The sequence below is a fragment of the Accipiter gentilis genome, chromosome 26, assembly GCF_929443795.1.
Source record: "Accipiter gentilis chromosome 26, bAccGen1.1, whole genome shotgun sequence".
NCBI lineage: Eukaryota > Metazoa > Chordata > Aves > Accipitriformes > Accipitridae > Astur > Astur gentilis.
In genome coordinates this window covers 3,518,795-3,533,911 of record NC_064905.1, presented here as the reverse complement: position 1 = coordinate 3,533,911, position 15,117 = coordinate 3,518,795, and the positions used below count along the sequence as shown (strand labels likewise).

At 42.9% G+C, this 15,117-nt stretch overlaps 1 protein-coding gene across 1 annotated transcript; it reads left to right on the top strand.

Annotated features, from left to right (window-relative positions):
• Window positions 1–826: 826 nt before the first annotated feature.
• Window positions 827–14,580, top strand: NPM1 (nucleophosmin 1). Its single transcript, XM_049829527.1, has 11 exons — window positions 827–968; window positions 1,736–1,815; window positions 4,865–4,984; window positions 5,810–5,903; window positions 6,675–6,778; window positions 7,297–7,358; window positions 7,880–7,934; window positions 9,525–9,614; window positions 10,526–10,627; window positions 13,180–13,254; window positions 14,226–14,580. The coding sequence occupies exons 1-11, from the start codon at window positions 905–907 to the stop codon at window positions 14,262–14,264; spliced, it is 885 nt and encodes a 294-aa protein (XP_049685484.1). The 5' UTR covers window positions 827–904; the 3' UTR covers window positions 14,265–14,580.
• The last annotated feature ends 537 nt before the right edge of the window (window positions 14,581–15,117 follow it).

Here is a 15,117-nt window from a genome sequence, read left to right as displayed (position 1 = left end):
GCTTCACTGCAGCAGGGCCTTCCTCTACGTGGAGGAGCACTGGTAGATGCAGCTCCTTGCCTTGCTCAAGCTCCCCTGAAAGGCGTATGGCCGCTCCTGCACACCCCGTTTCTCAGTCAGGTTTGTTACTCTGGCCATAGCATTAAGCCTTTTGGGCCTTTGCTACCTCAGCGAGCCGCAGGCCCGCAACGGAGCTGCTCTGAGGGCTGTGAGCTGTGCCGGGCTCCGAGCAAGCACCCTGAGGGAGGCTGCCTGCGGCCGGCTCTCCGGCTCACCGCCGAGCAGGGCGGCTTCCCCTCGGCAGCACGGCTCCCTCAGCCGGGCAGGGGGAGGCACCTGAGGGGAGCGGCGGGGCAACCGCCTCCCCTGGGCCGCCGGACCCTCCGGCGTCGGGCCCTTCCCGTAGGCGCCCGCGGACAGCCATTTCGCGCCGCCGCCCGGCCGGTCCCTTCAGGCTAGAGCGGCTAAGCGGGCACCTGCCCGGGCGGCTGCTCGACGCCCTTTCCCCGCGAGGCGTGCCGGCGAGGCCACGCCGGCCACACGGCGTGAGAGAACAGCCGCCCACGGGCGGCCCAGCCCGGCCCTGCGGGGCTCCCTGCCTCCGCCGCCGCCGCTCCGTCAGGTGCGGGGGCTGGCCCGGCCGCCTCCATTTTGTGATCCGCGCAGACCACCCCCTCCGCCTCCCTACGGGCCGCGCTCGCGACCACCCTCCGCGCGAGGGCGGGGCGGGGCGGCGCGTGCGCAGAGGCGGGGCGGTGGGCGGAGGGGGCGTGGCCGGGGCGCGAGTCTCGCGAGAGGGCGCGGGCTATATCTGGGAGTGGGCGGGCGCGCGGCTTCCTTTAGTGCGCGTCCGCCCGCAGCGCCGCAGCCCGCCCCGCTCCTCCCGCGCGAGCAGGCCGAGAAGATGGAGGACAGCGCCATGGACATGGAGAGCATGGGTCCCCTGCGCCCACAGACCTTCCTCTTCGGTAACGGCCCGCCGCTCCCCCAGCCCCGCGCCCTGCCGGCCCCCTCCCGTCCTCTCCCTCCGGGCACTACGAGGCCGAGCGGGAGGCGGCCTGAGGCGGCGGGGCCCGCGGCCTGGTGCCGGCCTCGCGCCGCGCCTCAGCGGGGCGGGAGGGGAGGGGGGAGGAGGGGGGACGGGAGGGCCTCGTCTGGGGAGGGGGCGCGCGCCGGCCGTTACCGCCGCGCGCTCCCCGGCCGCGCGCCGCCCGCTCTCCCCCCCCCCCGCCCCCCCCTCCGCCCCCCCACGTGGCGCGCTGCTCGCACGTGGCGCCGGCCCGGCCCGGTTTTGTTCCCCGCGCCGCCCGCTCGTTCCTAAGGACGCGGGTGCGCTCGGAGCGCCCCGGTAGCGGGCGGCCGCGGAGCACGTGGCGGCGCGGCGGCAGGCGGAGCACGTGCATGGGCGGCGGGCCCGCGGCGCCGCTTGCTTGCCGGCTGGCCCCGGGGGCGGGGGGGGAGGCCCGACCGCCGGCACCGGGCGTCGCGGGAGGTGGCGTAGCCCCGGGCAGCGCGCAGGACGCGGATGGGCCGGGAAGGACCGCGCCGGGAGCTGCGTGGTCGGCGGCAGGCCGCGGACGCGCCTGGGATTTTCCCCACCCCGCGTGCCTGGAGCGCTGTTGGTTTTCCGTGCGACTGCAGGGCCTTGAAGCAAGTTTTAAAATAATACAGGTTTGGCAAATAACCTGTGTCTAAGTTAAAACGGTATGCTGATGATGAAATGGTCTTTTCACAGGCTGCGAGCTTAAAGCAGATAAGGAGTATCAGTTCAAAGTAGACGATGAAGAAAACGAGCATCAGTTGTCTTTGAGAACGGCAAGTATCGTTTGGTTTTTAAGTTGCAGGTTTTAAGTTTTTGTTTCGAAGTAGTGGTGTGCGGTGTTGAGAAGTGGGTTTTTTTTTTTGACATATACCTTAATTTGCTTAAACTTGCTTACTGTAGTGTTAAGTGTTCTTAAGTGAATCTGTTAAAGAATAAGCTCTTTTTGTTGGGAGTGGAGTATACCATGTCAATTGAAATATTTGCTCTACTGGAAAAAAAAAAAAAATCCACTGATGTTTTGTTGCTTGCAGCAAGCAATGCAAGGGTGGAGAAGTTTAAAAATAAATTCACGGTCGGTTAATAAATGTATAATAAACAGAATTAAGAGCCAGAATATACACTCTGACATCTCTAATGCAATAGTTTGGATGCTACAGGAGCACAGGAGAAGGATGGATTTACAAGAATCCTACATGGGCACATTTTAGTAGCCTTTATTGGAAACCGTTTTAAAAAGCTTTTCCATATATTCCCCAAACATAATTCCAGTAAATTTTTCCATAAGCAGCTAATAACTAAATATAACTGGGGGGGAGCTTTATGGTTTGATTTATTGTCCTTGGTGTTGCCCTCTCTAAGGGTGTAACTGGGAAACACTATCTTTCATTCAGATAATTCATCTAACAGACTCCTCACTGAGCAGGATACTCCTGGAAATCAGGATCTGTACACTGTGAGTTCTTGGATGCGACCTTCAATCTTTCTGCTGCCACACAAGCAAGACACTATTTCAAGGCCTTTGTTCTGGGCTGAGCATGTTACTTTTGGTTAGCAGAAAGATAATATGTCCCAACTTCACAGGCAAGGAATTGGAGAGTTGTAGCATCTCTCTGCTTTATGAGTTGTTACTGTGTTTATTTAAATACAAAGAGATACCTTGGTGATACCTGGAAACAAAAGTGTGTTAACAATTTTGGATGGCTTCCTACAGCAGAATTGTTTCCTACAGGAGGCTTGTGTAATAATGCTCTTCAAACTTCACAGTGATGCAACACTTTAATATAGGCATTGCAGTTTTGTGAATAATCACGTGTCTTCGGTCCTTGCATTTTATGAAAATTATGGTCTGGACTTGACAATAACTAATTTGTTCTTAATTAGAATTTCTTCTGAGGGAAGAATATAACAGTAAGAACAAGTTAATGGTGATAGTTTTCATATCTGAATGCTTGTCATGCAGATGAAATTAGTCACTGAGTGATACTTGAGTTGTATGGCTTTATCCGAAGATCCTGTTCTTGGAAAATTATCTATAGTATCTCTTCTGATGCTGTGCCCTCTGCATGGGGGATGAAGCAGATTGGATGCATACCAGTACTTAGTTTTTAGGATTGTGGGGAACAAAGTCTGATTCAATAACTTGGCCTTTCAAAGACAAAAATTGATATTCAGGTGAAATGGGGCTTGAAATAACAAATGACAAACTGGAAATGTCTTAAGAGGCTTTGGAGGATCTTAGACATAGCTACGAACAGAAAATGCCTTGGCAAGCAGAGGTAGGAGTTGATGGTAGATAAAGTGTGAAGGTAGCAAATACTTTGTGACTGATCTGTGCACCTGATAAAAAGACTACATGTGTAAAGATGGACTGACACATGTCAGTTAAGGTATGAATGTGGTGATGGATGGGTATGAGGTGGGGAGAAAAAGGATAAAAGTGAAAGGGGAGGATTCATGCATACAGAGTGGAAAAGAAAAGTGCATAGAAAAGTGGCCTGAGGGTTTCTGTAGATGTCTTACTAAGGTGGCTAAGAACATAGAGGGATGATCCATTACTGCTTCATTATCTATTTATCTCCAGCGTGCATTCCTTCAGTGTAGAAATTAAAGCGCATGAAGGGATACTTGCCAGGCACTCAGTAAATAAATTAATAGTAAGTGCTGTAGTATGGCTTGAACTGGTGCAAATGACAGGAGTAACTGGGGATGGAGGGCATGCTCTTAAATTCTTGTGCCGGTGGGTAGTCCCACCAGCTGAATGATGTAGTGTTGTTGCTAACCCTTTTGAGAGGTGAGATCCGAGCAGCAGTGTGACCTCTTTAAGTTTACAGTAACAAAACTCGCCAGGAGTAGTGAATCCTAGATCCTATTTCTCAGCCTTCAGTCTGATACATCTAGTCTGGATCATTATAGCCTGCCTAAAACTGAGCTCTTGGAGAATGGAAACTTGAATTGTATGCCTCTGCCTGAAGTGTTTACACCCACATCTTACATGGAGGGTGGAAAGCTTTCTTTTCATGGGCAGTGGGAAAGGAAACAAGAGAGCCTTGTTCACTGGTCTCGGGAACAGTTGTAGTACTTCAGAGGATTCTTGGTTTTCACATCTCTTGCATGTAATCCTGACTCGGGTGCCAGCGGTTCAGAGAACTGGAATTTCAGGCCTGTCCCATGTCTTGTCACTCATTTGCCTCCCTGCAGCTACGATTTTTGAATCTTCAGAAAGTGTCAGACCTGTACTCAGTGTAAGGAATCGAGGCGCTTGACTTTTGAAATGCTCTGGGACAGCAGCTCTCAGTCCTTGGTGAATTAATGCAGAAGGCATATGCGTGAAAAACGCTACTGAACTGAGCAGTTGTTAAGACTTAACTCATTGAGTGTCAAGTAAGCAAAAGAAAAGTGTGTAATGTGATGAAGTGAAGCAGTTGACAGATAAAACGTGGTGAGAAGAGGCAGGATGAAGGCTGGGATTCTGTACTAGTGATAGCAGTTCTCTCCCTTCCTCTAGGCATGTTTTTGTACTTATGCCTTTGGGTCAGCTTCAATGCTGACTGGACTCATCGCTGACCCATTTCAATGCAGTCATCCAGTAGCAAAATGTCTATACTTCTCACTCTCGTCAAAACCCATGCCTTGAGTTGCATCTTGCAAGTGCCAGTGTTAGGGTGAAAGAGAGAATTTTGGCTTGGGGGGGAGCACAGCTGAATCATTAGCAGTCAGAAATATAAACTTAGTCTTAAGAGATGCAGAACAGTGAGTGGGGTTTAAAAGACTTCAGAATATTTGGGAAGATTCTCAGAATGTGCGCTGTTCTGTACTTCACAGGTTACTTTAGGGGCTGGGGCCAAAGACGAATTACATGTTGTAGAAGCAGAAGCATTGGACTATGAAGGCAACCCTATTAAAGTAGTACTGGCATCTCTGAAAATGTCCGTGCAGCCTACGGTAAGTACAGGAACCTGGAAAAATTACTATAAATTGGGTGTCAGGTGAGAAAGACAAGTTAGAAAAGGTTTTGGTTGAATTTTGGTGAAACTGCAGTGACCAGTGGGTTCAGACAAGTGTCAGTTTTGGCATGTGTAGTAAATACAAGCTAAATATGAATATATATTTTTTTTGTGCCTAGTAGACTTACTCTAGTCATCTGGAGATGATAGACTTTTGTTCAAATTGTGTCTTTTTTTAAAGAAATGGTAGTAATTGTGCGTGTCATCTCTATGTATACAAAGGTACGCATTTGCAAGCAGATGCATCTGTAGCCTGCGCTGCTTTCTTTGAGCCTGGGGTGAAAAACTAGAAAAATCTAGTTTTTCTGCAGGTCCCAAGCTTTCTTAAGAGATTCTAAAGGTGACTGCTACCCTTTCTTGATTTGAAGGCACCCTACTTGTCATTCCTGCCATCTGGAATGTAGTTTGAATTGATGTTGCTGATGTTGTACAAGTGGAACTGTACAATGCTAGGGGCAGGTGTGATGGGTAATGTTCAAATTGGCATTGCTACAAAGATAAGTAGAAACAAATGTGGATTGGTCTGGCTTTGAAAAGTGTGTTTTAATTATGGTAAGTGATGAGAATGTAGTAAACCCAGTTGTGGCTTATTGACCCTGATTTGACTAAACATTTCCGGAATATGCTGTTGGATGGAAACTTGGAGTAACTATTAGCCTTGGAGTCTACCGATATCGGTGCTCTTGGTTTCATTTGAATGGATTGTCTGTTATGCGTGCTTTGCCTTTAATATTTGAATAAATAACAGTGCTTTTTTCCTTAGGTTTCATTAGGTGGCTTTGAGATCACACCACCGGTGGTGTTGAGGTTGAAATGTGGTTCAGGGCCTGTTTACGTCAGTGGTCAACACCTTGTAGGTATGTATTGCTCTGGTTAATAATCTGTGCTCTTGCTACCTGTCAGCACCAACAGAACTTGAGTGATGTATCTGGTATCTCAAGTGGTACTTTCTCCAACACTGACCTTCTGAAACTTTTAATTCACTGTCCTCAGAGGCATGAGGTAACTGTAGGACAAGGGAGTTCAGAGAAATGCTTGCATACCTTTTCTTGCCTCATTTTGTATGGGTAAGAGGAGTTTGTCAGCCTTGCAATTTGAATTCCAATTTCTCTCCTTAAAAATGGGTGTTAGGTTCCCAGTGTTAGTGTCTCACAGCAGAAAAAGTGAGCTTTCTGCTTATCAGTTGAGTGTGAGAAGACTGCCCATGAAATAGTTTTGAGTTTGCACTAAAAGCTAAGCTGGGACTAGCCTTCTCCTTTGTAGAATTGTCTTTGAAACTGATCTTTCTCTCTAGAAGTTCTCTTAAATATGTCTCCTTAGAAATAGAGAAAATTTTATTCTCTAATTTTTTATGGCTTCTTTTCTGTGAGGAATGTTACAGGCAATGTATGGATGGTTATTCACCCATTTTGGATTTCAGTGTAGTAGTGTCTGCATACAGTCAACTGGTGAAGTTTCTGATCTCGGTGGTTAGACAGCTAGTGGGAAGCTTCCTATCAGTTCAGCACCTCAGTAAGACTTTGCCTATTTAGTTGTGGGTGATACTTTCTTGTTTCTTACTAGCAATCTTGCTTTAACTATTGTTAAATGAGGTGGGTTTTTTTTACACATTGCCATCATTTTATCAGCATTAGAGGAAGAACCAGAATCAGACGATGAGGAAGATGATACAAAAATTGTGAACACTTCGACAAAGAGACCAGCAAGTGGAGGAGGAGCTAAAACACCACAGGTATATAGACTTTCAATCAGCTTGTCTGCAGAATTTTCTTTTGGTTTGGTATTACCACTGCCTCTAGGAGTAAGTAGTTAGACGGCTTGGTATGATTTACATAACATGTGGTCTTTTGATACCTGCGTCTTGGGTCTTGACAAGTACTAAATTATGGACGTGTAGTTAAGTACAGATAGTTTCCAAAGCTTTGCTGGAGGGGCTAATATGAAGACTGCTTTTATGTGGAAGTTTTGTCCGCTACAGTAATGGAGTGTGTGCAGATTCTAGCATAAACATCAGTGTACTGCAAGAGTTTAAATGCTGATTGAAGCTCTGGAGTGCAGAAGGAAAGGCTCATATGCTCAGAGCATGCTGTAAATTTTATCAATAGCTTTTGACTTGGCAGCTCTAACTTCATGGTTTTTTAGATTGATGGAAGATAGTGTTGTAATTATGCCACAAATTGTTTTGGATCATGGTTGCTGTTTATTAAGACAAAATGGTGTTGACACTTAAAATACTTAATCTTTTTACAGAAAAAAGCAAAATTATCAGAAGATGATGAGGATGATGATGAAGATGATGATGAGGAGGATGAGTATGTAGTCTTGTTTTGATAATGTGTTTTGAAATGCAGTGTTAACCGTTTCAGAATACAAATTGTGTGACATAACTGGATGTTAAGTGAGCAAGTGACTCGTTTATCTTGGCTACAGAAAACTCAGAATTACCTCAAGTTTACATCCACAATGCAGTCTAAATTAGTGTTATTCACATATGTCACACTGGGTTATAAAACTTAGTTTCATGTAATTCATTAATTTCTGATACAGAAATTATAAATTTATTAATAGTAGTGGAAGTCCTAAGATACATGCCTTCAGTATTAAAGCAGAAGGGAATGCATTTAACTGCTTTAATGGTAGTAAGTGGAGTATTTAGCCTAACACCTTCCTATGTATTAAAAACAAGGTGTAAGGTAGACTTGGGAAGATAACTTGCTGCCTTCATCGATGAAACATTTAATTGGGAGGGGTGGGAGGAGACTAATTCCTAATGCAGCTAAAGCTGTGAGTATAAATCTTGAGTTATGGTGAGTGACCACCTTTCTAATTTTAGTGATGAGGATGACTTAGAGGATGATGAGGAAGAAATGAAAACACCAATGAAGAAAGTAAGTGGCGCATATACATACACACACATTATGACCCTCTTCACCCATGAAGGGTTAAACAGGCTGTTTAATGAACTTGAAAGGAAGTGAGTGGTAACACCAGATTGAGTTAATATCTGCAGCTAAGTTTATTCAGATGGGGAGCAAGTGCTAACACAACTTACTAATAGGTGTTAATTAACTGTCCTGATTGAGTCATCTTTGAGGACTCCTGTGGAGACCCCTAAAGCAGAAGCAGGGGGAGGGGAAACTGTGTTTATGTGAGATAGCTGTTTAGGTTTGAAGTCTGTATTTATTGTAATGCAGAAGCTAATTGAGGTGTCCTCTTTGTGCAGTGTTCTGTTTTGTAATGGACTAGATATCAATAAAAGGGATGACAGTAATTGGGCAGATAGTCCCTTAATGAGTTCAAGCACAGCTGTTTGGAACGTGTGAATGGGATACTTTTGATTTAGCTTAGTCTGTATAAAGACATTGTAATAGGACATTAGAACACTTCAGTGTGAATGGGCATCCAATCCATGTTTTATTTACTTTGTTGCAGAGGGGTTCTTAACAGCAGGCATATGCACATGCGCAGTTGTCAGACTGGTATGATTTGTGTATGGCTATTGGGCAGCAAACAAAATCCTGCTCCGAGATGTGAGTTGTGCTTTGCCATTTCAGTTAGTCCTGCATGCTGTGAAAAAGGTCTTTTTGGCAACCTAACTTTCAGTAAAAAAAGGGTCTAAATGTGTGAGCCTGTAGGAAAAGGTTCACTTCAGGTAGTCGAGTTGAATGTGAAGTTGCGTCAGCTCTTGCGTGCCATCTGGTGGTAAAATAAACTGTAAGACAACTTGGCAACTGAGGGGTAGAAGGTAGTAATTTTTTTGAAATTACGTACTTTGGCTTGAATTTATATGTTCATATAAATGTCTGTTTAGAAACAAACATTCAATGGTTTACTTCACTAGATGCTGCTCTGTCCTAATGAATTTCTATAGGTGATAGTGCACAATAGTTTAAGGCCTGGTAAAGACGATCTGAACTGCAGATTTACTGCCATCTAATCAAATCTAGTGTGGCTGAACGAAATGGTCCCTTGAGTTATATAGCAATATAAGTATCCAGTTCTTAAATATACATGTGGCATAGTTCACACACATCCCAGATGATGGTTCTGTATGAAATGCCAAGCAAAAGGTAATTGTTGCATTACAAAAAACAAGTAGCACCGAGTCAGATCTTGGAATTGCAATGCCATCTAGAATTAGTCTTATGCAATATCTGCCCCCCAAATTTGGCATGGTAATAGATAAGGGAAGATGTAATGTGGTAAATGTAGTGGAGGTCCTACATAGTTGTATGGCATCATAACAAAATTTGATCTTGGTTATGTTATGTATTGTGCTGCACCAACAGTTTTTCATTTGAGTTCCTGTAGCATACATGCTTAATGGACACTGATCATGTTGCATGGGCAATGAGAATGCTTTTTTGTTTGAGGTTAAATAGTATGTATTTGTCACTAAGTCTTGAGTATTATGTTATCGAGTTTAACATTTACTAGCAGTTTTTCATGGTAAATGAACTTAAGTGCTTGCTTTTCAGCCTGTCCGTGAGGCTTCAGGAAAAAACATGCAGAAAGCAAAGCAAAATGGAAAGGACTCTAAGCCGTCCACACCAGCATCTAAATCAAAAGTGAGTGAAGACAAATGAGTAAACCAAATGTTTATTCTAGTGTGGAAGTTAGTTTTCTTGCCTAAGGGTAACTTTAAATAATGTACTAACCATTAAGTTAGGTTTTTGAATCTTAATATGAAGCATGCTGGGGATACTGTTCATTGCTTCATGTTCCCCTGTGAAACCCTTCAGTGATCGATACATAACTACGACAAGATTTGAAATCAGACCTGCTGTCCCTTGTGGGTATTGGTGGTCTTACAGTTTAAAATAACAAGTCTATATTTTTCTGTGTAGCTGCTTGTACAAGAGGACGAATGCCAACTGTGTTGCCACTGCAGTACAACAGGAGGCTGCTGCTAATAAGGGAGTCTCACTTAACTGACCCTTTTGAGAATTAACAGTTTTCTTGTTCAGTTTCTTGGTAGTTGTCAAGCTTCTGTATGCAGCTTTTCCTTGCTCCATGTACTTCAAATGCATGCCAGGAAGGTTGATACAGAAATGAGTGTGGGATGGATGGCAGGATAGCATTTGAAAAGCAATGTAGATGTGCGCCTTTTAAAACATGACCTAATGTGGCTGCAGTTGTGGAGGAAACTCTAAATCACTGAATGTTTGGCTATTTTGAGTATCATTTCTGTTGGGAGAAAGCTATGTAGGTACCTGCCCAGAAGCATAAGATGCTAGCTACGCTAACTGTAGTACCTCCAAAATTACATGTTGTTCTTTTCCTTGTCTCCAAGGAATGTGTTAGAAGCACAAATTTAACTGCTGTGATTTTTTGAAAACTATGTGAAGTGTATGTGATAGTTCTTTTATTATGTATAAATTCTGCAGTATGTTTTAACATTTTTGTTTATAGAAAACTTGATCTTGTATAATAAGTAGCTCTATGTATGTGCAAGTTCCTAACAATGAATAATTTTCAGACTCCAGATTCCAAGAAGGATAAATCTCTAACTCCAAAAACACCAAAAGTCCCTCTATCGTTAGAGGAGATTAAAGCAAAAATGCAAGCATCTGTAGATAAGGTGAGTTTTCAGAAACTTCAGGTTTCTCAGCCTTATTTTTACATGTCACAGATCAGAAGAATGGGATGTTTTCAAGAAACGGTTATGTGTCACTGATTGCTGTGCTGTTATCAGTATGTTGATGTTGAAGCTCAGAGAAATGAAAATCGGTTGGGACAAAGAGAGGCCTCTACTCATGAGAAACATAACTGCTTTACTTTTGTATTCTTCCAGTAGTGGTGATAAGTAATTTCATAGTGAATTCAGTTAAAATTTGAAAAAAACCCCCACACATCAAAACACAAAGCAACAAACCTTGGGTGATACTTATGCTAAAGGTGTCTTAACTAGTGTACATGTTTTGGTTTAGGCAACTAGAGTAAAGCAGAGTTCTTCACATGCTTGGAATAGCTTGGTCCTAAAGCAGTATCCAACTTGTATATCCAGATGCTTGTAAGGCTTTATAACTTCCAGAAGGGGGAGATAGGTGCTTGCGGCATGCATTAATGAATCAAGGAAGACCTGAAAGCATTTGCTTTCTGAACTGGAGATCTGGGGTTAATTGAGTCTCCCTTCAATGAATGCTTCATCTTCTGAAGGTCACAGGGCAGTCACTTGTCTTCTGGTTGTTATCAGCTTGACTAGCACTTTGTGGTTATGCATATTAATATTCTTCCTAGCTGCTATTTAAGTATAAAAAAAAAGAAAATTGCATTTTAATTATAGGCTGGATGGGTGAAAGCGTAGCAGGTAATAGCAATTCTTCCCCCTTAGCCAGGTTTGGAAATGTGTGCTAGCTTGGGGTGCAGCTATGTACATACCTGTACTGCAGAATAGGTGGTAGTAAGGACCTCACATCTAGAGTATGAGTTCTGATTTTACTTCACTAGCTCAGGAGTGTGCTTATAGATCATATGCTCATTTGTGACTGAACCAGATTCTTAATTGGAGACTTATTTTTTGGCTGATGTTGGTTCTATGAAGAATTCAGTTTTGTGGGTTTTTTGTTTGGTCTGAGATGATAAACTTTTTCCCCCTTACAGTGGCAATCAAGTCATCTAAAGAATTAGGATTATCTTCTGCTTAGATTCTAAATGTTTTGAGGCAGTTTTGTTGCAGGAATGCTAAATAAGACAGAAAGTGTTCTGATATAGAGTGGATGCAGAGTGAGCAATGACAGATTGTGATTACGATCAAAATGCATATCCCTAAATTGTGAACCTGACAGTGATGGATGGTATCATTCTGCTAGGTCAAACTAACCTTTTGGATCTAGTGGATGCTAGGGTGGTTTTTTGCATGACTCAGAGGAGCCATGATTAGTGGTGTTCCTGCAGCGTAAGCAGAAGTGGCTGAGCTGCTCACAGTAGACAGATGTCCCTATGGAGAAAAGCATGCAGACCAGATAACTGGCAAGTAGCTTTAGAATATACTTTCTGTTGCTGAAGAGTGTTTTTACTGGGAAATGCTGTGTAAGCACAAATCTGTAGAAGCAATAGCAGGCAGCTTAATTTAATGTCTTCCAAGGTGGTGCTGGAGCATACCTTAGTAAGGCAAAAGATTTGTGTGTTGCCATATGCAATAGCAATTCTAGATGACAGGCAGCAAGTTAGCAGCTTTAAAAAAAATAAATACCACTTTATGAAATTATTAGAGTGGAACTGCTGTATTACGTAGTAAGTAGATGTCAACAAGCTAATAGAAAAGCATCAGTAATTGACAGAATCCAAAGGCAGGACATTTGTCCAAATCCAAGCTTTTTGGTTGCAGTATTGCAGTTTCAGGTATTCCTAATGTAGATTTGTTTCCTTTGAACATAGAATTGCTGTCTTCTGCAATGTGCCAAGTAGCAGCTAAGTGAACTATCATAATTGGCTAGGTATATTTCAACTGATGTACTTGAAAAATGGGAAAAATACTACTCATGGGGCATGTGAAAGTAAATCAGTGTCTCTTAAAATAGTGTGCTGTATTATTTTGACTGGAGATGGGAAGAGACATGAAGAAAAACCTTGATCCGTGAATTATTACTGAATCTGCTTTGTACATTTGAGTATGTGCAAAGACTATTTCAGAGACACAAGCAAATGTCTCTAGAACAGTTCTTTAAATTTATAGAACTGACGTATTGGAATGAGTCTTAAAGGGTAGGTGAGAGATCAGTTAATTTTTTGCTTTAGAGAGCTGAAGTCAGAAACCTACCTGTGAAGGACAGTAATGTCTCAAGTTGCATGCTGTAGTAAGAATCCATAAATATGCAATTAGTTCTAGTTTATCTGAATAGCATATGAATGTTGGCTACAAGAAGGTTATTTTAAGTGCTGAATGCTTGCTGTTAGGTTTTTGAGCATGAGCAAAGATGTTTGTACAGCCATATTAGTGTGTAGGCACTCCTGTGAGAAATACCTGGGTACTGTAGAGAAGAAAACTTGAAAATGGTTTAAAAGCAGATTGGTTTGGGATGTTGCAAGGTAAGTTCAGTAAAATTGCAAAGTGTTTAAGCTTCATAAATGGTTACTTATTGGAGTCATTAAATGACCTGCATACACTAAAGCTTGCTTTTTTCAAAATAGGGTTCTTCCCTTCCTAAGCTGGAACCCAAATTTGCCAACTATGTTAAGAATTGCTTCAGGACGGAGGACCAGAAGGTAACTGAATTTATTGGAACTTGATAAAATCCAAGAAACTTTTATAACCTGACTTAGGGATTCTTTTCCACTTCTTAATCTTTACAAGCTTTGGACTGTTTCAAAGGGTTACAAACCACGAACAATACTTCAAATTAAATAAATGGGAACGGTTTTAAGGGTTTAGTTGGCTAAGATGGGAGAGCTAATATTTTATTACATTTTTCCAGCTTTTATATGGTTGGTAAATTATCTCTTGCTTACTAAACCCACAGAATTTTCCTTTTGGCACCATATTGGCTAAGGAAATGAGCTGTGGTTTTCCTTGCTGCTGAATTTGGCCACCTAGGCCAGTCTGCTGTTCAGCCTTTTGTTGGGGAGGGTGTCTGGGAGGGGGAACTGTTTTGTGATTGAGATTATGGCTTTCTTGCTACGTTTTCTCCCAAAGTCAACTGAACTCTTGTAAGAGGGCAAGCCAAAAGGTGGTATCAGGAAGCAAGTTTCTGAATTGGTTATTACTCAACATATACTAGGCTAAAATGTGTCTTAGATTTCCCTATCAAAATTCCTGTAAGTTAAAACCTTTCCAGTGACAGAATTCCTTATACTTTCCTGCTTCCCTTAGTGGTTCAGAGTAAACTTGTCTGATAGACAAATTGATAGGTTCTTGAAAGAATGTTTAAAAGCAGTTAGCCTCAGCTACTGGAGTTGGTCTGACATTAGCCAGGGTAGGCAGAGTTCAGCCAATATTTGCCTAGCTGGTCCACACCCATCCTCTCGCTTACCTTCACTGAATTCTTACTATTGTGACTTACAGTGAATAACAGTCTTCTAGCAAAAGGACCTAATATCTTTCAACTTGATTTTCTCTGAAAGGAGTGCATTTTTTGTTGTAATTTCATGTCAGTATTTTGTGGAGTAAGTGGAGATAGTAAACTGAAAATAATTAGAAAAATGGATTTCAGTTTCTAACTTTTTGTGTACACTTCCAGGTCATTCAAGCTCTCTGGCAGTGGAGACAGACTCTGTAAGAAAAGAAAACAGTTTAAACAGTTCATTAAAATCTGCAGTCTTATTTCTGTAACCATTATTTGGCTGTCCTTTTTACAAATGCTGAAAGAGCTTTCCCTACTGTGTCTGATAAATGTCATCCAGATTACCTTGCCAAGAATGTGTTGTCCAAAATGCCTGTTTAGTTTTTAAAGATGGGACTCCACCCTCAGCTTCATTTTAAGTATGTATGGAATGTTTTGATAAGGCATGGTGGTGGTGGTGGTCAGACAAATGGAAATGGTGGGGAGACTTAAATGTACGTGGAAAAAAAATAAAATTTAGTATTTTAATAAAGTACTATCGTTTCTTTTTTTATGGGTTGGGGGTAGTCTGCATATTGAACCCAGAAGATAACAGGGCTTTACAGTTCTCATAGGAACTATTGCTAAGTGTTTTAGCTGCTTCTCTTTACCAAGTACACATCAGTCTCATTTATGTTGTCAACTTTAAAAACAACTTAACTCCGATTCCATGAGCTTTACAGTTACTGAGCAGATGATTGGTGAGAAGACTAAGTGGTAAGTGGGGCTTTATTCTCGTCTGGAAGTGACCACTAATTACATAATTGCTTAAAACAGCCTTTCCTGCATCTCGATTTCTGACCCGCTTCATTGCTCTTTGGTTTATGGTTTCGCTTTAACAACTGAGTTTGTAGGGCTTGCGACTCCACTTGTAAAATGTAATACTTTTGATTTGGGTATTGCTGGCAGTGCTGTTCCTCTGAGGGGCTGCAGTCTCTGAGGTTGTCTCACGTAATGACCCTGTGAGGGTTTTGTGGAGAAGAGAATTAGCTTGAATGCTGTAGGGTGTGCCTAGAGAGCTCACTGAGGG

Excerpts from the sequence above, each read along its gene's own strand:
- NPM1 (XM_049829527.1), top strand. The coding sequence starts at position 905 with ATGGAGGACAGCGCCATGGACATGGAGAGCATGGGTCCCCTGCGCCCA. Across the intron at positions 5,904-6,674 it reads CAGTGGTCAACACCTTGTAG|CATTAGAGGAAGAACCAGAA; the intron begins GTATGTATTGCT and ends TCATTTTATCAG. Across the intron at positions 9,615-10,525 it reads CACCAGCATCTAAATCAAAA|ACTCCAGATTCCAAGAAGGA; the intron begins GTGAGTGAAGAC and ends AATAATTTTCAG.